The following is a 27,584-nucleotide window of genomic DNA, read 5'->3' as shown; positions in this document are numbered from 1 at the left end:
TCTCTTGCCTAGCACAGGGCCAGTGATTTTGCTTTTTTCAGAGATGGTAGGTTTTATAGATCATTGCTTGAAAAAGAGACTAATTATGAAAGAGAAAGTAGTGGAACTTTCTCCTTTGCTTTTGGTTTACACCAGGAGAACATGTCTCCTTTCCTGGGACTGCTTACAAAGTGAAGGGAATACTCACCTGGGGAGGGAACTATTTGTTCCCACCCTGTGTACATTCATTTCACTTAGATGGCTGGGGAGGTGGGGTCTGAACTAGAGGCTCGGACCTCACTACCTCCACACTGGAACCAACACTGAATGTGAGCAGGAGTCAAGCAACAATGTAGATGTAACCAACCGTCTTATTAAATAAGAAACACAACCAATGCAAAGAAAAAAGCCAAGAGGTCAGAGCTAAGAGCTAAAACTTTACCCTGCCTCCTGTGGTGGTTCTACCTCTCCGAAAGAGAGCTACTTCCTGTGTTAAAGTCTTTATGAAGACTTTTGGTTCTCCTTCTCATTGGTTGTAAACCCAACCACATGACTGCCTCGTCACTGCCTGTCTGTACAGACCTCCAGGTCTTCTATGGTTGGTATTGAGATTAAAGGCGTGTGTCTCCAATGTTGGCTGTATCGCTGAACACACAGTGATCTACCTAGCTCTGCCTAAAAGTGCTGGGATTAAAGGTGTGCACTACCACCACCCAGCTTTCCTATGGCTTGCTAATAGCTCTGACCTCTGGGCAACTTTATTTATTAACATACAAATAACATTTTAGTACAAAATAAAATATCACCATATTTCCCCTTTTCTATTTTAATAAAAAGAAAAAAGGAAAAAGCTTATAACTAACATAAGAAAAACTATATACAAAAGTACAATAACTATATACAATATATACATACAAGTAATAAATACCTAAACAATGTCTAGTCCGTTTGTATTTGACAAATTCAGAGAAAATAATTCCATTATTTATCCTATTTTGGTAAGTCCAAAATGTATCTAATTCACTTTCTATCCTAATTAATCTTCAACTATAACTAACTAATCTTCAACTCCCTCAGAGACCCAAGAAGGAAATAATATTAGCTAACAAAAATAAAAACAGGAAGTACATGAAAGCAACTTCCAAAAAATTGTGAGTTGACAGAAACAGCCAGCTGCCTGGACAGTCATCTGAGGTTTCTCCACAGTGTTGGGGCGTCATCTTCAGCCTATAGGCTTAGCTATCTGACAGACCCATTTGTGAAGTAGGATGTACACAAGGTCAACAGTTCAACCTCACATTGGGTGAGAGCAGTCCATGTACCAGAAACACCTGAATTCCACTAGTGTCGTGTCATGATGCAGGATTTTAAATTCTGGAAATTGTTGATGTTTTTTTAATTCAGCTGTCTATTCTTGGCTATGTGTGTATGTGGCTTCATCTCAGCACAACAAAACAAGCAAGTGCTTCTCCTCCTAGAGAGGAGAGATGCAGGTTTTTGGTTTTTTTTTGGTTTTTTTGTTTTTTTTTCCTTGCTCTGGGTGCCCTCACAGAGCCAAAGGGGTTCAGGTCCTCAACAGGAGGGCGCACATGTCTTTAACCTGGTGGAGGAGAGTTTCACACCAGAGAAGGATACTGGCCAATACAGGGAAATAAAACTGACATACATATAGAGATACATAGTCAGAGAGGCAGACATATAAGTAAAACAACCAGGGTGTCCATCACATATCCATACCTACACAGACAAAGGGATCCAGTGATGTGTGCCATGGTTGCTGGACACTGTATCAGCATCCATGTTTGACCTCTGGTATGTGTCTAAACAGAAGGCACCTCAACCAGACTTAATCTCCAGAGGTGGCAGGACAGGCAAGTTTCTGATTTGTTTCCTTTTGAAGGGGTGGTGTCAGATCCCTCCGAAGCATTGGGAAGTACTTAATCAAAAGGAGCACTGGTGTGGTTTAACTAGAAATAGCCCCATAGGCTGAATTTCAATGCTTGACCCATAGGGAGTGGCACTATTAGGAGGTGTGGCCTTGTTGGAATAGATGTGGCTTTGTTGGAGGAAGTGAGTCACTGTGAAGGTAGGCTTTGACAGCTGTGTGTCTCAGTTTCCTGCAGCCAGTTCTCCAGCACTAAGCTCGACACCATGCTTTTTGCCATGATGATAATGGACAAAACCTCTGAATTGTAAGCCAGCTGCAATTTACTGTTTTCCTTTATAAGAGTTGCTGTGGTCATGATGTCTCTTCACAACAGTAGAATCCTAACTAAGACACCAGGGGACCCGACTGTCTCAGGTTATGTACCCTGTAGTAGCCCCTTGACCGTTGCACGTCTCCTCTCTCCAAGGGGTTCTGAGAACTCTTGGTATTCTGAGGTCTGATCTTGGGAACTCAATGGGATCTCCAGAAATGTTGTGGGTATTCACCAGAGAAGACTGCTCAGACATGGATTTAAGCCAATGGAATGTCTTTATTAGGATCCCAGTGTAGCCCCATCCCTGTTTAAGGATGAGCTTTTAAGCACAGAAAACATGTTCTTGTTTGATTTACTTCAATTAATGGGAACAGTTAGCCAGAAGTGGAACTACAGGAACTAAACAGCAAGGTTAGTACATTTAGAGACTTTCCTGTAACTGTGGACTTCTGTGGATTAGACCTCTGTTTTTAGTTTTGGCAGGTGGTGCTGAACATGTGCTGAGTTTTACAGTCTGAATGACACTTCCATCATGGAGTCCATTGTGCTAAGGTTTGAGGCCTTTTTACAGTGCTGAGATGAAGGTGTATTCATTTGTGTTTGGGTGAAATATCCTGTAAATATAATTTAGGTCCATTCGGTTTATGATGTCTGGTAACTTCAGTATTTCTGTTTAGCTTTTGTCTGGATGGCCTGTCCATGGTTGAGAGTAGGATATCGAGATCTCCCATTATCAGTGTATGAGGGTCAATATTCAGTGTAACCTGCAGTAGTGTTTCTTTTACAAGTGAGGGTGCCCTTGTGTTTGGGGAATAGATATTAGAAATTGAAAAGTCATCATTTGGGATTTTTCCTTTAATGAGTTTGTAGTGTCCTCCATCGCTTTTTGATTCATTTTGGTTTGAAGAGCCTCACATGCATTTTATATGCTTATGGTCATATTGGATGAGCAATGAGGTCGCATTTTCCCCCTGTGGATTATGGGTCAAACCCAAACACTTCACACATGATAAGCAAATAATCTGCCACTGAGTCATCTTTTACACAGAATTTCTGAGCTAGTCTTAGTGACTCACAGTTGTAACCCCAGCATTTGGAAATCCAAGGCAGAAGGATCACCACTAGCTTGAGGCCAGACCAGAACATAGAATGAGACCATCCTCCAAAAACACAAAAGTTTTGTCTTTATAGGATCAAGATATCACCAGGACATATGCTGTGCACATTGTACAGTGTGTCCTTGAGAAATAAAATACAAAGTTTTCCTAGGCCAATGGGAGACCAAGTGGTGATGCCTGTTACATGATTAGTCTTTGCATGGACTAGAGTTAAAAGATTTTAAAATGAATCTGTAACTTTTACTTTATTTTTGCACTTTGTGGGAGCCCACAGAGGTTTCCTCGTGAGATCTGAGCCTGCTTTACACAGCAGAGCTGCATAAGGAGATGGGTTGGCCATGTGTGTGGTTACCAGGTGTTTGGAAGGGTCTGCACTTGGCTGTGCTAGGGGCAGGTCATTTTGCTCCACCCCTTGGCATTCCTTTAAAAAGCCCTTTAGAAGAGACAGAAGGGGCCGGTGGATCAGGATCCAGGCCCTCCTGTGGCTATCCTGTGTTTCTGTCTCTCTCTCCCCTCTATACTTCTATCTAAGTCTCTTATCCCTCACTCCTCAAGAGTACCCTGGGCAAAAAAGTGGGGTGGTGTCCCCCACAGTCCTTCTTCAAGAAGTTGCCATATATCTCTGTATTATATACTTTGATTTAATTAGTACATTGAATTAACAGAGCATGAGGGCTCACCCCTGTCATTCTAGTATTTTGGAGGCAGATGCAGGAAGTTCAAGACTACCCTGGCCCAAAGAGTGAGTTCTAGGCCAGCCAGAGCTACAAAGAGATCCTATGTCAAAAAGGCCACAAAAAGTAGAGATGTGTGTAAATATAGGAGGGAGACCATCTGTGAGTTAGAATTCAATGAAATAGTGCTGGTGAGGTGGCTCAGTATGAAAAGTGCTTGATATGTGAGCTGATTGACCTGAAATTGTTCCCAGGAACCCTTCGTGGAAGGAGAAAGCGACTCCTGGACTTTGTCCTTTGATCTTCAGCCTCTCACTATGGCACTCTTGTGCCTGCCCTGACACACATATCATACAAATGCATCACACAATACTAGATTTTTAATTGTCTAGATAGGAAAAGAGAATAAACTTTGGCCTTGGATTATACTTAAATTTGTGATGGGATTAAAATGTCCCATCAGTTTATGTATAGTTTTAAACAGGTAAGTCTTACAATGAAAATGAAGTGTTTTATGTGGCACTATTTCTCTATTTTTCCTAGAGCTCCTTTTAATCAATTGGGACTTTAATGTGTCACCTTAGATAGACTTTTGTTTTGTTTTTCTTTTCTTTCTTTTTTTGAGATAGGATCTTTTGGGACAAAAACTGGCCTTGAAGTTCTAATTCTCTTGTTTCCACTTCCCAGTTGATGAGATCATGGGTGTCAGGTCTCCATGCCTACCTGAAAAAGACCTTACACTAAAAGATTAATTTTAGGAGACCCTATTTTGCAGGCTTCAGTCTTTAGCCTAAACCTCAATTTTTTATTTTCAGAGCCATACATAATTATATAAGGATGTGATAGGTGTAACTTGACAAGCAAGGACTATTCATTTGATCTTATGGGTTCTTGCTTGTGGACAGTAAATTCCTGTTTCCTTTAGATATTGCTTGGGTATTCTAGAAGTCCACTTAAACAAGGTAAATATGTCATCTGCTAGTAATAACAGTCAGAAACTGAAGCCACATTGTGTATAAACAGTGTCTAGGGGCTGGAAAGATGGCTCAGTGGAAAGTATGCCTGTGAAATTTGTAGACGATAGTTCAGTTCCCACACCCAGGCTGACACTTGTCAGCTATGAATGATGTTGATAGCTATTCCAGCTTTATGGCCTTTCATAACTCTCTAGTCACTTGCATCCCACATGCTTTCCTTTCTCCTGGGACATTCTTTTTGTGTTTTTGTTTCTTAAGGCGGGGTGTCATATAGCCCAGGCTGCCTTCAAACTTCCTATGTCCCCAAGAATGACCTTCAGTTTCTGATCCTGCTTCCTCCACCTCTCAAGTGCTGTGATGACAGGCATCCCAATCCTTATTCCCTTCATGGAATAGGAATTGAACTAAGGGATTCATGCATGCTAGGCAAGAATGCTACCAACTGAGGTACACCTTCAGTCCCTTTATTCTTTTTGTTTTATTAGGATAATAATTTTGCTATGTATGAATATTTACCAACTTACATGCCTATGTACAATGTGTATGCCTGGTACCCATGGATACCAGAAAGAGCCAGATCCCTTATGCTGTAATTACAGGTGGTTGTGAGTGGCTATCACTTGTCTTCCTAGTATTTTCTGAAGTTAGAACAGAGCATTAGATTCTCTTTACCTAATTATAGGAAGAGTTGATAATCTCTAGTGAGCGCTTAGAACTGAGCTAGGACCTCTTCAAAAGCAACAGGTGATCATATCTGTTGACACATCTTTACTCCATCACTTTTATTATTTTTTTAGGATCAGCATTTACTTTACTAATGTTTATTGAGAACTCTGATTCAACAGTCAGTAACTCACTAAAAATGCATACCTTCTTAGGAATTATTAGCCTTACAGTTTACAAGGGGTCACTCCAGTTTATGATTGACAAGTACAGAATTGGAATGAGTGTTTTAACTGTATGGAGAAATTTCAAGTGAGCCGTGAGTGCTTTCTATTTGTTTGTTTGAGACAGATCTCACTGTGTACCTTTGGCTGTACTGGAAATCTACACAGACAGACTCAATTCAAAATCACAGAATATCACCTGTCTTTGCATCCTGAGTGTTGGGATTAAAGGTGGCAACTACCACACCCGTATTGTCTATCCTGTTTTGAAGTTAATAATTCGGATAACATTTTGCTGATATGTACTAGATAGTGTTATTCTGTTTTCATGTCAGTCTGTATATTATTAAGCTTCTCTTACAATGCCCTATTCTGTTTTGTGGGTACATAAATGGAAGGCGTGATTCTCTTTTTCTGCTTTTTTTAAAAATGTGTTGGTGACTGTATTTGTTATTTTATGACCCATGTGATAGAATATATCAAGCACAATGAATTATGTAAATATATTGTCAATGAAGTATACATTTGCAATGCAGCCAGTCTCAACATTTCTATTATGTGCATATATGGGATCCTTTAGGATGCAGTGACCTATGAGGATGTGCATGTGAACTTCACTCATGAAGAGTGGGCTTTGCTGGATCCTTCCCAGAAGAGTCTCTACAAAGATGTGATGCTGGAAACCTACTGGAACCTTACTTCTATAGGTAAGAATGTGAGGTTTCTGTCACTTTTTAACTTAAAGGGATAAGACTTTCTTGGAGATTGTTGCTGTTCTGTGATTTTAAATGTGAAAGAGGAAGAATCTAGTGACTAAAGCAGGCATTGTTCAAAGATGCACAAAAGATAGTAATTTCAGTTGTGTCTAATGTCCAGTAATATATCACATACATTTTCTGGTACTATATTTTAGGTTACAAATGGGAAGACCACAATATTGAAGAAAATTGTCAAAGTTCTAGAAGACATGGAAGGTAATTTTCATGTGCAAGCTGATACATATGTACCTTGGAAGAAATGTTAATGTACCCTGAACTTCTAAAGAAAAGCAGCAATGTAAAAGCACAGCTGTGTGATGTTTATTAAATTTTCACAATACCATTCACTCCAATGTCAGGTAGCCGATCACTGTTTACAAAGTATTCCTTTAAGGACAAGACAAGGAAACAATGCCACAACAGATGTCACAAATTTAATCATTGCCATATGAGAGGCATGCTGTAGAATTGTACATCCAATTATTGCCATGCCTTTCAATCATCATACAAGATATACCTGTTGATAAGGGGATTAGAGTATGTCCAAGACCTTTTATAAGCTAAGCTTCCACATTAAAGCTAGTGTTCTTTATATACTTGTAGTGAGTGACTTAGCATAGTTTAGTGAGAGGAGAACTTTATGAGAGACAAGGAGTTTATTATGGTGTAGAAACCTAAATCCATATACCACATCTCTGAGGCACAAAATGTTAGACTATGTGAATGTAATGTGAAAATCTTTTATTTGTTGTTCTTCCTTTAATAGGCATATCAACTGTCCCTCTGGATACAAGCCATGTGAGCATGAGGAATATGGAAAGAACCAATATACCTCTGTTTCTCCTGAAACAATTAGAAAATATGTTATAGTCACTACTATGAGAAAACATGATGACTGTGATACAAGTTTATACTCTCACATTGGAGAAAACCCTTATGAGTACAAGCAATATGGAAATTCATCTGTCTGTACTGGTTCATTTTGCACATATAGTTTGACTCACAGTATAAGAAAATGTTATGCATGCAATCAGTGTGGTAAAAACCTGAATTCTTCCAATTATTTTCAAAGACATGAAAAAATTCATTTCGGAAGAGGAAGTGATAAATGTGAGCTTTGTAATGAGAATTTTAGCCATCACAGATATCTTCAAACACACAAAACAACCAATAATGAAGAGAATACCTACGAATGTAAACAACATGATAAAACCATTAGATATGATTCCTCTTTAAAATTACAACAAATAACTCATTTGGAAGGAAAACCCTATGAATATGAGCAAAGTGATAAAGTATCTGCATGTCATAGTCTTTATCAAGTACATAGAACTCATAATAGAGAAAAAAAGTATGAATACCAGCAATGTGATAAAGCCTTTTTAAGTCCCTGTTATCTTCAAATATATAAAAGAATTCATACTGGAGAGAAGGCCTATGAATGTAATCAATGTGGTAAAGCCTTTGTACAGAAGAGTAATCTTCACAGGCATGAACGAAGTCATACTGGAGTAAAACGCTATGAATGTATTCCATGTGGTAAAGCCTTTGCACACAAGTATAAGCTTCTCATTCATGAAAGAATTCATACTGGAGAGAAACCCTATGAATGTAATCAATGTGGTAAAGCCTTTGCAGAGAAGTGTAACCTTCGAAGTCATGAAAGAAGTCATACTGGAGAGAAACCCTTTGAATGTAACCAATGTGGCAAAGCCTTTGCACAGAAGAGTTCTCTTCACAGTCATGAAAGAATTCATTCTGGAGAGAAACCCTATGAATGTAGTCAATGTGGTAAAGCCTTTGCACAGAAGAGTAATCTTCTCATTCATGAAAGAATTCATACTGGAGAAAAACCCTATGAATGTAAACAGTGTGGTAAAACCTTTGCACAGAAGAGTAATCTTCTTAGTCATGAAAGAAGTCATACTGGAAAGAAACCCTATGAATATAATCAAAGTGCTACATTCTTTGCACAGAAGAATCTTCTCATTAATGAAAGAAATCATACAAGAGAGAAACCCTATGAATGTAATCAATGTGGTAAAGCCTTTGCAAGGAAAAGTCATCTTCTCAGTCATGAAAGAATTCATACTGGGGAGAAACCCTATGTATGTAATCAGTGTGGTAAAGCCTTTGCACATAATAGTCATCTTCACAGTCATGAAAGAATTCATACTGGAGAGAAACCCTATGGATGTAATCAGTGTGATAAAGCATTTTCACGTAAAAGTCATCTTCGAAGGCATGAAAGATGTCACACTAGAGAGAAACCCTATGGATATAATCAGTATGGTAGAGACTTTGCATTTAACAGTCACCTTCAAATAAAAGAAAACTCATACTGGAGACAGACCCTATGAATGTAATCAATGTGGTAAAGACTTTGCACAGAACAGTCATCTTCACAGTCCTGATAGAAATCATAATTTAAAAAAAAAAACCTATGAATATAATTAATGTGGTAAAGTCTTTGCACATTGCAGTATCTGTTCAAATCATGAATAAATTCCCTGTGGAAATCCTAATGAACTAATAAATAAGATCAAGTCTTGTAGTCCACATACTTTTTCCCCATTGAGTTACCTCACTGGTGCTTGAGTAAGGTTAGTAGAGACATTTCATAATTAAAATATTGTCTCTTTTTTAAATTGTAAACATGTTTTATTCCAGGAATAGAGAAACACATACTAATATGAATAATAAAAAGTATTTGCAAATGAAACTGATATATACTGTCATCACATTAGTTTTGGATCATGGTACTTGATTCTAAGGACTATGGTACTTGATTCTAAGGACTAAATACTTTTTCTCATATTCTCAGCAACACAAATGAATGGCAGAAAATTTTGTCAGTGAGGAAATGTGATTCCTACTAATCCTGACTACCTGATATTGAGTTCCAGGATGGCCCTAGTTATGTAGAGAGATCCTTTATGAAAAAATCAAAACCAGGATCTGGAAAGATGGTTGCATTTCTATAGGACCGGGGTTCAATTGTCAGCACCCACATAGAAGCTTACAACTGTCTTTTTATCTAGTTCTAGGGGATCCAACATACTCATACATACATGAAGGCAAAACATCTTTTCATGTAAAAGCAAAGTAATCCTTTTTAAAAGTATATATCACATTGTGAAACTTTCCCTAGTATAATGTGGACTCATTTCTACTTTGCTAAGTCATTGTTGGGGTCATTCCCATCAAGAGAATTGTGTTAACAATTAAAATAAGCAGTGTGCAGAGTCCATTCATAAAGGAATTGAAATCTATTCAGTCATTCACTGAACAAGTAGCAGGGACTCTCATCACCTGCAAATGATGGAAGGCAGAAGGGGTGAATGGGCATCTTCATTTTCTGCAGTATAATGACATCTTTGTGAGCTGGAGAGTTGACTCAGCAGCACTGTTGCTGTTGGGCATCCAAGTTTGGTTCCTAGCGCCCACACCAGGTCACTCAGAAGTCCGTGTAAACTCTGGTCCAGGAAGTCTGATGCCCATTTATGCCTTCCTTGGGCACCAGGTATGTTGATGTTATAAAAGTGGATGTGTACATACATATATGTATGTGTATGATAGGAGAGAGACTCCATATTTTAAAAAGAACCTTCATGTATATGTTATGTTTTTTTTTTCCTTAAAATAAAATCACTTTTGTTCATGTGTATTGTCAGAACACTGTCCTGGATGAAGTCATATGAGGAGAATTTTGAGTGCTTGTATGTACACTTCAAGAAAACAAGACAGGGCTATTGTGTTTTAAGTTTCTTCAAAACACAGAATTGTTCTTTGAATATGTTTTCATGTTCCTCACAATATAGCAGTTAGGAGTGAGTTTACTTCATATTACTCATTACTGTTTGTTGTTTTTTATTGAATTAAACTGCTTTATATGCCTTCATGGAAAAACATGTTATTCTATGTATATTGTATTTGTCATTGGATACAGTTTGAACACATTAGAACTTTACTCATATGATCTTTCTTAATCCTGAGTATAAATTGTCTGGGGCCCTGAATAAAGTAGGCTCTTGCATGAGAAGTTAGTGTGCCTCGTTTATCAGTTCAATTCTCCCAGGGCCAACATTTCAAGAATGGTGGCAAGTGGCTCTTGAACAGGCACTAGAATTGGCTACAAGATGAGAAAGCAAGGACCCTCAGAGAAGGATGTGCATGAAAATGATGGTGCAGAAACCAGAGCAGGCTTTGCCTTAAACAGGTGCATCATTTTGAAAATGAGGAGCACAATATTAAAAGCACTACTATCATATTGTATGCAAATTGTTTAAAACTCCTGGTTTCCAGAAGGTGGAAATTTAGCTGAGGAAGTATAGGACAGAGTTTGAAAGGAAAACGAAAAGACATAAAAAGAAGGGAGAAAGATCCCTGTGAGATTTTAGGTCCCTTAGTCATCAACTTGGACTGTTGTCACAATAATTAAGGAGGATGTTAATCATTAAGAAGTGATATCAAATTCTTGGAATGAATGTAAACTTCATTATCAAAGTTAAAATAGGTAAAAGAGGCAAGAAAGGTGAATTTCTTTGTTCAGGCAAATTTGAAAGCTAAGTACCACTGATATGGATGCAGGTGACAGCTCTCTCAGCTCACTGGAGCCTCCTTTAGGGACATATCCATTTTCTGAAAAAGACGCTGAAGCATGGGGTGAATAGTTGACTAATCAATCTAAACTCGAATTCTCTCTGTTTTGATGAGGACTTAGGAGAGTCTGTCAGAAAACTAACTTTATTTACCAATTCCTTCCTGGCCTCCTGAACTGCGATTGTCATTCCCAGTGCAATTTCAGCGGATTGTTTAAAACTATAGAAGGATAGATGTCACTGGACTGTCTTCCTTCCTGGCTTTACACCAATTATATTACCTCTCATTCCCTGTATCATAACTTAGAAGGTATATGGGTCACCTGTTTCTTCCACAAAATATCACATTTGTGAACACTTGATGATGATATTATGTTGATTGGACCATGTGATGAGGAGGTAGCAACCACTTTGAACTCATTGGTAACAATATGCCCATCAAGGATGGGTCATAAATCCCACCAAAATTCAAGAGTCTTTATACCTTACTGAAATTCTTAGGAGTCCAATGGTGCTTTGCATGAAGAGAGATTCTTTCTAAGGCAAAGAACAAGTTATTGTACCTGGCCCCTCCCACCAACAAGAAAGGAGCACAGTGTTTAGTGGGCCTGTTTGGTTTGTGGAGACAGCACATTGCTCTCTTGGATGTGTTATTTTGGCCCATATACCAACTGACTTAAAAAGCTGCTAGCTTTGTGTGGAGACTGGTGCAGGCTGCTGTGCAGGCTTCTATCTACTTGGACTGGCATACTGATGGTATGTGAAGTGTCAGTGGCAGATATAGGGATGCTGATTCCCTGAAGTTGTACCAAAGAAGAGATCTTTGGACTCTTGAAGGAAGGCTCTACAACCATCTGCAGACAAGTATTCTCCCTTTTAGAGACAGCTTTTGGCATACTATTGGGCCTTAATGGAAACTGAACATTAGACAATGTGTCAGGAAGTTACATGCAACCTGACCTGTGTTCCCATCATGACCTTGGTGTTATCTGTGCACAGCAGCAATATATTATCAAATAGAAGTGATTTATTTGTGATTTGCCAGAGAATGTCTTGAAGGCACAAACAAGTTACATTAAGGTTTCTACTCACAATACAATTCCCCTGCTGCCAAGTATTTACCTACAGACTCAGGGAAGTGGGTGGGTCCCAGGAAGATTGATGCAAAGGGGAGGGAGAATGTTAGGATATTGCTGTAAAAAAAGAGATGCTGGGCAGGGTTGAGTCAGAAGCAGGTGGAGGTTTAATTTTGGGGAAAGTTGTTAAAGTATTTGGACAGTGTGGATTGAGAAATTCATCATAGTGAGTGGAGCCAGTCATGGCAGTGGCAAATTAGGCAGGGCCACACCCAAGGTGGGCCCAGCAGTGGGCAGGGAAGAGGCTGGACCAGGGAAAGGAATGGGAACTACAAGTGCAGGGATGGGTGGAACCAAAACAATTGGGCTGGGCTTGATAAGTTTGCCATGTCTGTCAGTTGCAGGTCAATCATGAAATGCCAGAGCTTCACACAGACAATCTTGTACATTCACAAAACCTCTGCCATACACGACTCCCACAAACCCAAACACCCATAAATACTTCTCCAAACACACATGCAAAGATGGCAGCCATGCTGACACACATGCATCATACATGCCCTACATATATAATCAGCAACAATCAGATTCCTATCATAAACATATACTCCCATATTTTTCAAAATGTATAGTCAGAGTCAGCAAGATAGAGCAGCTAATAATGTGGCTTACTGCCAGCCCTACTTGCCTAAATTTGGTCCCCACGTGATGGAAGAATAGAACTGATTCTCAAGTTGTCCTCTACCTGCCACATATGCAAAGTGGCATCTGTGCACACACCTGTAGATATACACAAAATAAAATATGGTAAAATATATTTACAAGTATGTATTTATACAAACATGCTCAGAGATGCTCATCTATTTAGGAGGTGGTGGGAGCTTTGATCATACCTTGTTCCACCTTGGGTGCAACCAGTAAGGGCTGCACATGGTCTGGGCATACTGCCAGATGACATAACCCAACTCCAGAGGCAGCAGGTGGACCTGGTGTCCAGGCATAAGAAGATAAGGGAGTTCTTTCACGTAAGTGGCTCCTGCCATTAGGCTCTCCTTAAGGTATATTTCCCTATGAGCCTGGTTTTTTGTCTCCATGATGGACCACACACAAGGGCCATTTGGCAAGATGAGGTGGTTACACTCCCTGAAACTTTGAAGTTACAGTTGTGAGTTGCCACGTGGGGCTAGAAACTGAACTGTGTTTTCTGCAAGAGATACTTGCCAGAGTCCAGCTACAGTAGGGTTGAAGTCAAGGAGGAGGTGTGGAGTCAGTGAAGACTGTCAGAGGAGACTGACAGGATCTGAGAGTGAATCAGGATAACTGGTGCTTTATTGAAAAAAGATTGCACCTTATACTCTATAATTGCACAATACTTTAGCCAGAAGCAATATGAAAGTAGACTCAATGATTCTGGGATGAAAGTGTCCATCAACCTTATCACAGCATTTTTTTTTTCTCATGGGAAAAGCATTAAGTTAAGCAAGTATCTAAATGCCTATCTGAATGTGAGTCCATTGTTTCTCTCCATAGTGCACTTTCATCCTTGGGACCAGGTATGTCCAGTTCTCTATTCTTGATATAATTGGGGTGGGGGGAGGCACGATACAGATTTTTTTGTGTGGGAGTAGGCAGAGTTATCACACTTTATGGTTCCATGGTGGTGGGGATTTTTCCCAAAGAATTATTTTGTTTAAAGAAAATGCTATTTTATACATCCTTATTCTCCACTGAAGCCTACACAAAATTTCCCAAAGGAAAAGGCATAAGGAAACTCCCATAACACATAGAATTGTTAAAGATGAAAGTAAGAAGATTCTGGAGAATTTTGATCTGCAATGATAAAATAATGGAACTTTGTCAAGCAGTAATGGTCACTGTGTGCTCCATGCCAGGTAATAAACTGCATAACCATCTCAAATCTTTTTACTTCTTTTAAGATTTTTTTTTTTTTTTTTGAAAGGTTTTCTTGTGCTTTGCGCTTTCTGGATCCTTGGTAGCAGCTGCTTGAACTACAGATCCACCTGCCTCTCCGAGTGCTGGATTACGTGCCCCCCCCCCCTTTTTTAAGATTTAATTCATTATTCTTGTCTTTGTGCATGCACATATATAATATAATTTGAAATCAGATGGCAGCCTGTGTGATACAGTCCTCTTCTCCTGCCATGTAGGTCCTGAGGACCAAACCACATTCATCAGTCTTGGCTGCAATCCTTGATCTTTTTTGTTAATCATTGCTTTTGAAGTTTTGTTTTTAAAACAGGCTCATGAAGTTCAGGCTGACCTTGAAATTGTGGCCTTTTGCCTCCACTTTCAATTACTGGAATAACAGGTTGCAATATCATGCCCTGTTTATGCAGAGGAGGCCTGTAAATGCTGGCTTATTGCTCTACCAGATGAGATCCATCTGAGCTGAAAACATTTGATGTAGCTGACTTTTTGATACACAGGTTCACAATGAGACCCTATCTCAAAAGCAGTCACTACAAACATTAATTTTTGTTAAAAGATATTGGGTGTGTCTGTTTTGAGACAGCGTCTCTCTTGGTTGCTTAGTTTGGCCTACAACCCAACCTGTAGCCCTTGAACTCCTGCCCCTTGACCTCAGCCCCCTAAGTACCTGGATAGCAGGCCTGATCTTCCAAGGGAGGAAGTCAGGGCACAGAGAGGCTGAACTATGTGTCCAGGGACACACAGCTAGTAGCCAGAGGTGCATGGCAAGATCAGAACTTGTTCTAAGTTCAGGTAGAAATCCAGAACCTTCCTTAAGGTGGAATGCCATCATTTCATCATGGAAGGATGGGAAGAAGCCCAGGATCCAATCCTCTTTAGAGTCTAAATGTTTGGAGAATCTTATATGGGGTTAGGCCACAAATACAGTGTGAGGCATTGTTTATGAAGAAAGAGATGGACACAACTGAGGCCCACCTGGCATAGGCCAAGCTGCAGCTTCAGTGGCTTCATATAGAGCCCAAGTAGCATGCCAGAGCTGTGCCAGGAGTCCCTGGGAAAGGACGAGGAGAATGACAAAATAAGGGTTCCCTCCTGCTCACTGTCAGGGCACATTAAACTGAGATTACACAAAACTGAAGAACCTCCCAGATGCCAAGGTATTGCACAAGCCTTTCACTTCTTACATGGGAAACTGTAGCACAGACAGGAAAAGAATCTGGGTTAGAGAGATTCCTATCATTGATGCTCCACCTGGTTAACGTAACCATGGTAACTAGTGTATTTACATCATTCTTAATAACAGCACAGAGAGGTGAAGCCAATCATACAAAGTCACACAGATATTAAATGGATTTTAAGCCAGGATTGAACCCAAGTTTCCCATTGGTACCTTATACAACTTTTAGGATTGCATGTATTTATTAATCTAGGTGTTGTGCCATGCATGTGTGAAGATCTGAGGATAACTTACCTGAATCCATTTTCTTGTTTAAGCATGTAGGTCACAGGGATGGAACTCAGGTAGAAAGACAGGCTTGGCAGCAACCGTCTTTAACCCCAGAATCATCTCACTGGTCCCCAGTTGGATCGTTTCTGTGTGGTCCTTGTGTGCACATGCATGTATGGAGATCACAGGTCAACCTATGGGCATCTTATAAATTGATAGTAAAATCCAAGTTGGCTTATTTAAACAAATGGGTTACTGGGCATAGCCAAGCAAATCCAGACTGTAGTGTTCCCAGAATTGTGCCAACAGAAAACCTAAGAACAGGGAGGCATGGTGGCTTTTTACAAATAGCCAAATTGACGAAGTGTTTGCTGCCCTGTAGCTCACACAGTGTCTGGATTCTGTGTGCTGTGAGTAGGCAGTGCCATGAGTCATTAAAACTTTGTTGATAAACATCAAAATGTGATCTGGAATCCCTTCAAGAATTACAAATTAATTCTTTCCTTGGATTTAAAAATATGAGGAACATGTTCAACATGTAGGGTATACAAATACAGGTTCTGAATTGGCTCAGCTCCTGTCCTGATTCTGTGACCATGTACCAAGCTGCCAAGTGAAGAGGTCTCTGGCTCCTTCTTGGCTCAGGGTGGCCTCTGTCCCCTCTAGAATGCTGAACTTTCCAAAGAACTCTTTATGCTATAGGAGGCTTTGAAGGTGCAACAGGCTATCCTGGACAGCTCTGAGAACAGGAAGGCACTGAGTGGCCCAATGCCAGTCTTGCTGCAGAGAATGGAGGTACTACTGGCTGAATGAATCATGGTCAGTGATGGGACCTACAAACAGAGCAGTTGCTGTACAGACAGGGATAGCTCATTAGATCCAGCCTGGGCAAGGTGCCTCAGGGACATTTCTTTCCTTCAGCCATCTATGGCCACTGAAGTTGGGGTCCTGATTCAGGTGGAGCAGTTTGGTTTGGGTGTCTTGCTATATAGAATGCAGCTGATTCAGCTCCAGGTCTGTTGAGGACATAGCTCAGCTGTTCAGTCTCCAACCTTTACCTCTGCAACCCGAAGCCTCAGGGACCACTTTCTTTAGCCTGCAGGATGCTGAATGAGACTCATCATACACTGGGAGACCAGCCTGGGATCTTACCAATGGTGCCCAGCTGTGTGACCTCATCACACCTTGGCTCTCCACACTCTTGTCTTTTGATTCCCATCACTCTGTAACACCTGACATATTACAACTTCCACCTACATCACAACCATCCACGAGGAGTATAAGATCACTCTGAAAGGGAATCATGACCAGTGCAGAACAGTGGGTGATGGCAGGGATGGGGCAGGTAGGGTCAGAAGATAGTTTCAGCTTCTAGACCTAAAACTCACTTATGGCAATAATGCAAGTGATGTGCGATATTTAAGGAAACCAGAGAATATTGTTGTGGCTCAGGGGTAAATATCCTGACTAGAAAACATCAATGAAGATCTTGCACATTTCTTAGGGGTGAAGACTCTGCCTAGAATCCCCAATGAGGTGCTTGGTTCATGGCTTAGTCCTATAGATATTCATAACATTTCTATATATCTCTGGATCATCATGACATAAAAGAAATATGGGGGTGTTTTTTATTTACTATATTTATTTACTTTATTTCATCTGTATGTGTGTTTTGCTTCCTTACATGTTTGGTGTCCATAGAAGAGAGAAGGGGGCATCAGATCACCTGCAACAGGACGTAGGCATGATTGTGCATCACAATATTAGTGCTGGGAATAAAATTCATGTCTTCTACAAGAATAGTAAGGAGACTTAACTACTGAGCAATCTCTTCAGTCCTGAACTTGGCAGATCATCAAAATTTTGTGTGTGTGCATTCAGATCCACACACAGAAAACTGAGTATTAAGAGAGTTGAAGTTTGCTTAAAAATCCATGTTTGGCTGCTGGAAATGGCTCTCTATGTATGCTTGTTAGATTTGGTCAGCTAGATACAAGCTATAGCTAGATTGATTTCAGGTGTTCTCGGTTTTGTGAGTTGATGTAAGAAAGAGATCACTCCAAGATGAATTTTTTAGGCCTGTGTGACAGCAGGAAGTTCGATCCTCTGTTGGACTGAGTGTGAAACTGCCATCGACATATTTATTGATTGTTACACAAAGTTGTTTTTTGGGTAAATTAGTTCCTCATACCAAGGTTTCTAATCTAATCTGGATTTTCTCTCAAGGAAAGCATCATGTCCCTGCTACTTTAGTCCTTTTTTTTTTTTAATTTTATTTTACAATACTATTCAGTTCTACATAACAGCCACAGATTCCCTTGTTCTCCCACTTCCTGCCCCCTCCCCTTCCCCCCAGCCCACCCCCATTCCCACCACCTCCAGATCAAGGCCACCCCTGAGGACTGAGATCGACCTGATAGACTCAGTCCAGACAGGTCCAGTCCCCTCCTCCCAGATTGAGCCAAGCGTCCCTGTATAAGTCCCAGCTTTCAAACAGCTATCTCATGCAACGAGCCCAGGACCTGGTACCACTGCCTAGATGCCTCCCAAACAGATCAAGCCAATCAACTGTCTCACCTATTCAGAGGGCCTGATCCAGTTGGGGGCCCCTCAGCCTTTGGTTCATAGTTCATGTGTTTCCATTCGTTTGGCTATTTGTCCCTATGCTTTATCCAACCTTGGTTTCAACAATTCTTGCTCATATAAACCCTTCTCTTTCTCGCTAATTAGACTCCCAGCGCTCCACCCGGGGCCTAGCCGTAGATGTCTGCATCCAGATTCCTCAGTCCTTGGATGGAGTTTCTGGCACAACTATTAGGGTGTTTGACCATCCCATCACCAGAGTAGGTCAGTCCCGGCTGTCTCTCGGCCATTGCCAGCAGTCTTTTGTGGGGGGTATCTTTGTGGATTTCTGTGGGCCTCTTTAGCACTTTGTTTCTTCCTTTTCTCATGTGGTCTTCATTTACCATGGTCTCCTATTCCTTGTTCTCCCTCTCTGTTCTTGATCCAGGTGGGATCTCCTGCTCTCTTTCCCTCGACCCTTGCCATTCATTGCTCCCACTCATGTCCAGGCTGTTCATTATTGTGTACAGTTTGTGGTACCCAGTAATCCAAAAGCTTGAAGTGTGCCACAACTGTCTTTTTGACCAACATCATGCAAAAGCTGTAATGACCCCTTAGAAAAACAATTGTGATTCTACAAATCACAGAACACAATCATTGTTTTCCACAAAGATTTCTTCATGGTCGAAGTGCTTTTGGGAAACAACTATTCACTCTAATATTTATCCTAGATAGAGGGACTCTGCTAAATTCCTACAACAGAGTGATATGTAGGCAAATCTATAGATTATTTTCTTGATTACAGCTTAATGTAGTAGGACCCACCCCACTGTAGTTTGTGACACCCTGGCCAGGTGGTTCTGATTTTGATAAGAAAGCAAACTGAGAAAGCCATGACAGCAGGAGGGCAGAAAGCACCAGTTCTCCAGGTTGACAGCATATGTGCAGTGTCTAAGCCTGTGGTGTATACGAGTTAGCCAATCTTTTATTGGACAGATCCTCTTGAGCATTTTACAGATCTGGAGACTTGTCGTTATTAAAGAAACTATTCTTTATTAAGCTGTATGTGTGTGGAATGATTTACCATTGGGGAAGCACATTAAATCCAGAACAGCTTCAACTCCAGTCTTTCAGAACTATATAATTGTCAAAATCTATTATGATGACTCATGTTTTCTTATCCCGATGTGTTGTCACACAGGGCATTTCCCTTATTGTCCTCCTGACTCAACCTCCTAAATTCTTGTATTAAATGTACATAACATCAGAGAATTCCAATAGAACCCATTTCAGGGGCTGGAGAGATGGCTCAGAGGTTAAGAGCATTGATTGCTCTACCAGAGGTCCTGAGTTCAATTCCCAGCAACCACATGAGGGCTCACAACCATCTGTAATGAGATCTGGTGCCCTCTTCTGGCCTGCAGTCATACTTACTGTATACATAATAAATAAATAAATCTTTAAAAAAAAAAGAACCCATTTCAGTTACATAATGGGCTATTCTTCACAGTAACAGGATAAAGCATTTATCTAATTTTTCTTTTTCTATAAAAAATTGGGAGTCAGATACTGAAGCAAGAACCCAAATGATCATAGAAGTGATGGAGAAGCCACCAATGACCTCTTCTCTCTTCTGTTTCTCATTCTAAAAGGCTGAGATCCTCTCCCAGCCCTGCTTTACTACTTCCTGTCTCTTATCTGTCCTCATTTCTAGACATCTATGTTTAATTTTGGCTTGCTAGTGGCTAGGTCCACCCTATCATTTAAAGCAAATGTTATTGTCAGCATGTGATCAAATATGACACATTTTCCCCCTTTTGTCTAAATAAAAAGGAAAAGTTTTAACTAACATAGTAAAACTACATACAATAAGCACAATAGCTATATAAAATTATATATAGGTAAAAATTATGTTAACAATGTCCATTTACCCAGTCCATTTACATTGGGTAAATTTAGAGAAAATACTCCATTTCTATCCTGTCTTGGTTAGTCCAAAGTTTTGTACCTAATTTACTTTTTATCTTAACGCATTACTATCCCCAAACAATGTTTTTATGTCTCCCAACCTTACACACTTTATAGCTCTTTTGTGACCATCTTTTCGGAATTTGGTAACAAGGGAAACTATAACTATTTAGTCTTTAACTCCATAATAGACCTGAGAAGGGTATAATATTGCCTGAGTAAACAGTAAGTGCAGAGAAAAAATTTTCTGAAATTAAGAAATGACAGAAACAGCTGGCTGGCTGGACAGTCACCCAAGTTTTCTCTGTAATGTTGGGGCATGCATACTCAGCCTACAGGCCTAGAATATCTGACAAACTCTTCTGTGAAGCAGAAATTTTGAAGGACTCACCTGCCTTGTCTTGGCAAATTTTGTTGGTCACTTTCTTTTGTGTCTTGTTTGTTCAACGTAGATGGCATACTTTCAGCAGTTGAGGCAAAGACAGTTTCTTGCCTAGTGGATAACTTTTGCCATATGGAGTTTCCTTGATGCCCATCATCTTTTCTGAAGTGGATTGGTGCTGCCAGGAGCAGACATGTTTTATTGTCACGTTGGCATAAAAAGCCTTATATTATTAAAACATATTAAATGTCATATTCTGTAGCTTTCTGAAGTGTTTGAAGACCACCTGTCTATCTAAAATATATCTCTCTTTGATCTTGAAAACAAGTTCAATTATAATAGGTGACTAACTACTAACCTGCATTTCTCTATTATTCTTAGTAGTTTGTAATTATAACTTTCAAGGACTAGAAATTTGCATTATATTGTTACATGAGCTACATACATAAAATACCTTAAACAAGAGTAGAAATGTACATAAAGCATGTTCTAACAAAAATAACCTCAAATTTGTATCAATATACAAAATTCCATACCAATGTAAAATATTTAAGACTAGTAGTTGCTTTTTTGGTTAAAAGTAGGTTCAATAATCTACCCTTTTATCTTATCATTTCTGTATCCCCCCTTTTTCTTTTCAGAACCGAATTTAATCACCTTTGTTCAACTTGTTTCCTGACCATTACCAATACCAATTTGTAACCAATCATCCTAAATGGTAACAAATACCTATAACTCACTGAATGACTAAAAACCACCTACTCCACCTCTTGGGAATGTGGGTATCATGTTCTTAAAATTACTTCCTGTTGCCTAGGGTGACAGCATCTTTAGGGGACCCTGAGAAAATTGGGATAATTATCAAGTCCTGGTAAAGCTAGCTGTAACATTTGTTGTCCAGTCTCTGTATAATGGGAAAGTGGGAGGCTTATCTCAAGTCCTTGCTAGTCTGTGAGGCTGGACCATCTCAGTTAGCCACATTGAAATTGTTCTGAGCAGTTTGTAGTCCGAATCCAACCTTTACATGGTGTTTGTCAGCTTAGTGGCATTGCCACAATCCAGGTGGAATTGTTGTAGGGCCCCATCCTCCTTTTGCAGACTTCAAAGGTCACTGTTAGGAATGGTCATAGTTCACTGCAGAAAATTTAAACATTTTAAATGTTATATGCAGCAGATCTCAAAAAAGATTAAAGGACCACAATTTGTTAAGTCTATACAGAGTACAAAAACTCAATTTCTAGTTCCCTGATAGAGACTCAAACCCAAAATCATGTAGAGGAAGCTAGATGAAGCCTTTTTCTAGTATTGGTTAGTAGCAGGATCTGTGTGTAGCTATTGGAACCTGTTCTGTAACTCACTTTGTAGATCAGGCTGACCTCGAATTCATAGAGATCCACCTGCCTCTGCCTCGTGAGTGCTGGGATTAAAGGCATATGCCACCATTGCCTGGCTTTGATTATATCTTGTAATTGAATACATAACAAAGTTAATTCTAAATCATCTGGAATCATTTTAACAGTTTCAATATGTAAAACAATGTTTCCTTCATATTGAGAGTCAGTAATCATAATAAGATGTTCTATAAAATCTAATAATTCCATTAGAATAGCATATAATCTGACTTTTGAACAGAATCATAAGGGCTTTGAGCTACTTTACTTAATTTTCCTAACTTATAACCTGCCTTTCTTGATTTGTTTGCATCAGTATAAATGTAGATGCTCCAGAAGTTGGTGTTCCCTGTACAATGTCAGGGAGGATACAATTAGTTCTCTTTGTAAACTGAAGTCTTTTGCTTTTGGGATATTTCTTGCTAATCTCTTCCAAAAAAATTACTGCAAGCTCTTAGCCAATGTTCATTTTCTGCCCATAATGAGGAAATTTCAACATTAGTAAAAGGTACCACAATTTCCACTGGGTCAATTCCTGCTAATTGATGAAGTCTTAATTTTCCTTTCAGGATCAATTCAGAAATCTTATCTACATAGGTCTTTACATTTTTACTCTGTTTGTATGATAAAAATAACCATTCTAAGTTATTACCTTCTCTTAGGATTAGAATTCCAGTAGGAGAATGTGTAGAAGGTAAAAAAAAAAAAAACAAAAAAAAACAGAATTCAATCAAGCTGTGGACTCCAAACAATACACATGTGCATTTTGTAATTTTTTTCTACCAACACCAATTCTCTCTCAGGCTAAGCAGATAATTTTCTTGTATATTTAAGTTGTTATCATCTTGTAAGGTTTGAAATAAACTATTTAGTTCTTGAGTTGTCAATTTATTTGTGGGCCATAACCAGTTAATATGTCCCAGCAATTTTTGAAAATCATTAAGAGTTTTTAATTGATCTCTCCTGACTTGTACATTCTGTGGTTGAATTTTTGTAAACCTGTCTTATATCCTAGGTAATTAATAGAATATTCTTTTTGTATTTTTTTCAGGAGCAATTTATAATTCCCAAGGCAATTTTTTCTTTACTTCTTCAAACATTTCCTCTAAGGTATCTATATCTGAATCAGCTTGTAAAATGTTATCCATATAATGGTAAATTATACATTGATGATACTAATTATGAGTTATTTCCAATGACTGTTGGGCAAAATATTGACACAATGTAGGGCTGTTTAACATTCCTTGTAGAAGAATTTTCCACTGATATCTTTTAACAGGCTGGGAACTATTATAAATATTCATTGTGAAGGCAAATTTTTCTCTATCCTGTTCTTGCAAAGAGTCTTTTAAATCAATTAGTATAATAGACCCTCCTTTAGGTAATAGAGAAGGCAAGGAAATTCCAGACGGTTGGGTCATGTTATTAATAGCTTAGATCTGTTACCATTCTGCATATTCCATATTTCTTTTTAATGACAAATATAGAAGAATTCCGAGGACTGTTTGATTCTTTGATATGTTGAGCAGTTAGCTGCTTCTGTACCAACTATTCTAAGCATGTAATTTTTCTGATGTCAAAGGCCATTCTTCTACCCATACAGGTTTGTCAGTCAACCATGTTAAAGCTAGGGCTGTTGGTACCTTTGAAAGATCAGCAACTATGTGCCCTGTTCATGTACAACTCAGACGGTTATTGACTGTTCTTGCCAATACCTTTTAATATTTCTCAAGAAACATACATTAATTTATGGTTTGTTTCTGAAATTGGAGGAATGTTAATCTGGTATCCTATTGCTGTAACAAACCACATCCCTATAAATTCATTGCTATATTAACCACATATGGATTTAATTTTTCCTTCCTGTCCTTCCAGTCCTAAACATTTGATCCATTTAACACTTGTTTTACCTGAGATAAAGTTGCAATCCCTAAAAACTAAAACATTTACCCCCTGAAGAGGCCAATTTGGATGCCAAGGTTTTGGTTCAATTATTGTTACATCTGCCCATGTATCTAGCAAACCCTCAGTTACAATGCCAATTTATTCATATTTTTAACTTTGGTCTTTGGTCATTTTAGAAGTTTGCCAAAAATATTTGCTTTATGGTTTCTCCTGAAAATTTTATCTTCTAAAAACTGTCCTGTCATTCAGAACAGTATAATTTTGCATAATAGGCATTAAGTCTTTTAATTGCTCTGTAGAAGAGTTTCCCCAATGCTGACAGGGAATGATTGAGTCGAATTTGATATGGGAGCCTGCTAGGGGTCCCCTGTTGTGTTTCCTGATGGCAAAGGATTACCTTGTCTGTCCCATGTTGATCTGCATTCATTAGTCCAACGTCAGCCTTTGCCACACCTTCTGCATATTCCAGAAGACTGGGACCTTATGTTTAGATTCTCTCTAGAAAAAACATTGTTCCTAGGAATGCCTTGCCTACAATCCCTTTTCAGATGACCTGGTTTACCACAATTAAAACATCTAACCTTTTGATTTTTCTTAAAATTTTAAGAAGTCACTTCTATCTAAATATCATCATAAACATTAGATCCAATATCAGGGATAATCCTAATCCATTCATCTATGGATTTGGATCTCACCTTTAAAGGCCTGATCACCCTTTAAAAATTCTGGATTAGCATTTTCAAAAGACAAAGATTCAATTAATATTCATCCAACTTCTTGATCTTATATCATTCTATTTACAGCTGAAGTCCATCTCTGTAAAAAATCAGTGAAGGTTTCTTTGGAGCCTTATATAATTTTAGTAAATATCTCAGTCTTCTTTCCTAATTCTTCAATTTTGTCCCAAGCATTCAAAGCTGCTGTATGGCACAGGGATAAGGTGTGATCATCAAATGTAATCTGTCTTTCCACATCAGCATAATGGCCCTTACCAAGGATTTGATCTCATAACATTTAACCATACCTCACTGTCCACTGGCCCTAGCTTCATCTCTACACTGTAACTGAGGACAAGCTTTCAATACTTCTGCAACTAAATCTTTCCAGTTTCATGGAGTAATTCTATTCCAAATAACTCATGAATTTAACATCTTCACAAAAGGTGAATGCATACCATATGAAACTATTGCTTCTTTAAATCTCTTCAAATCTAACATTTCTAAACAGTCTTGGGGGTGCCTATCATCTGGTGGTCATTCTTGAATGGTAACTAGATAAATTAAGGGTGGTTTTCTAATAACCTTGGGCCACTCCTCTTCAGTTTCATAATGCAATGGTATGCTAACTTCTGCTCTAAACTCTGCTGACTGTGAATGAATATTTTTTGTTCCATTAGTCTGTCTTTCTAAGGATTTTATCTTATCAGTCAATTTTTCATATTTGGCACTGATATCAATCAACTTTTTAGGGATAAAACAAGAATTACCAAACTAGTAATGATTATAATTGACATTATGTAAATATCAGCTATGTTAATTATCCCTTCATTTAATTGTTCCATTTTCAAACCATCCATTGTGGAATCATACAGAGGCCCACCTCTATTCATTGTAATATTGTTTCCCATTTTAACAATAAAAAAACCTCTTGTTTAAATAATTCTCCTCTTTAAGAATTCCAGTTGTCTCACCAAATCTGCTGATGATGACAGTGAAGCATGAGGCTGGCTGTGCCTACATAGCATAGTTGGGCAGAGAACACAGATGATGCACAGCCTGGCTGAGGGCAGCTGCAGCTGCTCATGTATAGCTGTGAGCTGAGACTCTGTGGTGGTTTTTACAACAATAGAAGCCTGAGAAGGTGCGGAGGTGGCTAACTTAGAGTGCCAGCAGCCTGAGAAAGGGGTCCAAGGGAACCTGAAACCCATGGGGAGGAGCCAAAGAGCCATCCATCTGAAAACCACACAGGGGAATGTATAGAAGAAGCATGTGTGTCAGGAGTTACCTGGTGGCAGAGCTGGCCAGTGGTAGGCAGCTAACTCCTGTGTTTGGAGCTCAGGAACCTGTGGAGTCTGGGGCCTGTGGTGTTTGGGCCAAAGCTGGGGATTGTTGTATACAGGCTGCAATAGGAAAATCCCACACTTGCTCATAGGGATTGGGGAAAGAGGGGAAAAGCCAGCCAATTCTGGTGGCTGTGAATATGGTGGTGGCTGCACTTGCAGGCGGCAGCTGTGGTAAGATATCCAGGGACAAGCAGCTATCTTATGATTTCATGCCCGAGTTGGATGCCAGATGAAGAGTTTATCTAATTATTCTTTATCAATAAAAAATTGGGAGTCAGATATCAGAGTAAGAACTTAAGATCAGAGAAGTGATGGAGAAGCCACCAGTGACCTCTTCTCTCTTCCATTCCTCAATCCAAAAGGCTGAGATCCTCTCTCTTGCCACTTCCTGTTTCCTATTTGCCCTCAGTCTTCCAGGACCTCTATGATTAATTTTGATCAGCAAGTGGCTAGCTGTGCCCTCTGGCTCAAAGCAAACTTTATCGCCAGAATGTGATTAAAATATCACACAAAAACAGGAGAAGAATGTGTGTGCAGCACAACTTCTCATTTGAGACCAGAATAGAAGGAATGTTTATATATACTGCAAGAGGAAACAGCCTAAGCAATAGCTAGATTAGAAACTGTTTCAGATTAAGTCAGTGAGCTCTACCAGTCTCTGTTATAAAGGATGTCCTATTGGAGAAGAACAAGTGCCTTTCTCTGTACTTTCCCAGCACATGCTAATTCATACCAAATGAATGAAAAAAACCTAAATTGATGGTTGCATAATTTGGAGAGGTTAGCTTGAACCAATGAAATTTCCAGTTGGGTAACTCTCTCATATTGGCAAGTGCAAACCTGATTGGTTCACTTGAGTCTGGTGAGAGGACTGAGACATGGGGCATTTGACTGTGGCTTGTGTGTCAGCATATTGCACTCACCAGCTAACAGTTTATGCATGGTTGGGCCATGCAACCTCTTATTAATGGTATTCTTCAAACCAGGAAAGATTCTCCTCTCTTTTAAAGATCAATATTGCTAAGGATAATGAGTCTTTCTCTGTCCCACCAGCCAGTTTCCAAATAATGACACAGAGACTTCTTAATTATGAATGCTCAGCCTTAGGTTACACTTATTCCAAACTAGCTCTTATAACTTACATTAACCCATATCTTTTAATCGACATTTCACTACATGGATTTTTACCTCTCCTTTATTCTGAACCTCCAACTCCCTTCAAAACTACCAGGAGACCTCTGGCGACTCTGCCTTCTTTTTCCCAGAGTCATCTCTGTGCCCAGAAGTCCCACCTATACCTCCTGCCTAGCTATTGACCATGTAACTCTTTATTAAACAATAACAACAACATATTTTCACATAGCATACAAATATCCTACAGCAGTTAAGTGTTTAGTTATTTTTTTTTTATCTCATTTTAAAGCTAAGTGCTGGCATCTGTCTATCTGTTTTCTATTGCTGCGAAGAGTCACCATAACCATGGTAACTCTTATAATGGAAAGTATTTAATGAAGGCTTGCTTACAATTTCAGAAGATTAGTCCATTATTGTCATTACTGGGATCATGGCAGCACATAACCAGCCATAGTATCTAAGACTTCTACATCCACATCCATGGGTGGCAGGAAGAGAGAAAGGCTCTAGGA

General features: G+C 39.2%; 1 protein-coding gene across 1 annotated transcript in view; it reads left to right on the top strand.

Moving 5' to 3' along the window:
* LOC114684908 (zinc finger protein 431-like) overlaps positions 1-9,023 on the top strand; it is a 33,470-nt gene extending 24,447 nt beyond the window's left edge. Inside the window, exons 2-4 of the mRNA XM_037197886.1 lie at positions 6,417-6,543; positions 6,750-6,810; positions 7,361-9,023. Of these exons, the coding sequence (XP_037053781.1) occupies positions 6,417-6,543; positions 6,750-6,810; positions 7,361-8,954 (1,782 nt within the window). The 3' untranslated portion in view covers positions 8,955-9,023. The remainder of the gene's footprint in view (positions 1-6,416; positions 6,544-6,749; positions 6,811-7,360) is intronic.
* Positions 9,024-27,584: the final 18,561 nt, after the last annotated feature.

The sequence above is a fragment of the Peromyscus leucopus genome, chromosome 22 (assembly GCF_004664715.2).
Source record: "Peromyscus leucopus breed LL Stock chromosome 22, UCI_PerLeu_2.1, whole genome shotgun sequence".
NCBI lineage: Eukaryota > Metazoa > Chordata > Mammalia > Rodentia > Cricetidae > Peromyscus > Peromyscus leucopus.
Note: the sequence above shows the minus strand (reverse complement) of the source record. Positions and strands in the feature narration are given on the sequence as shown.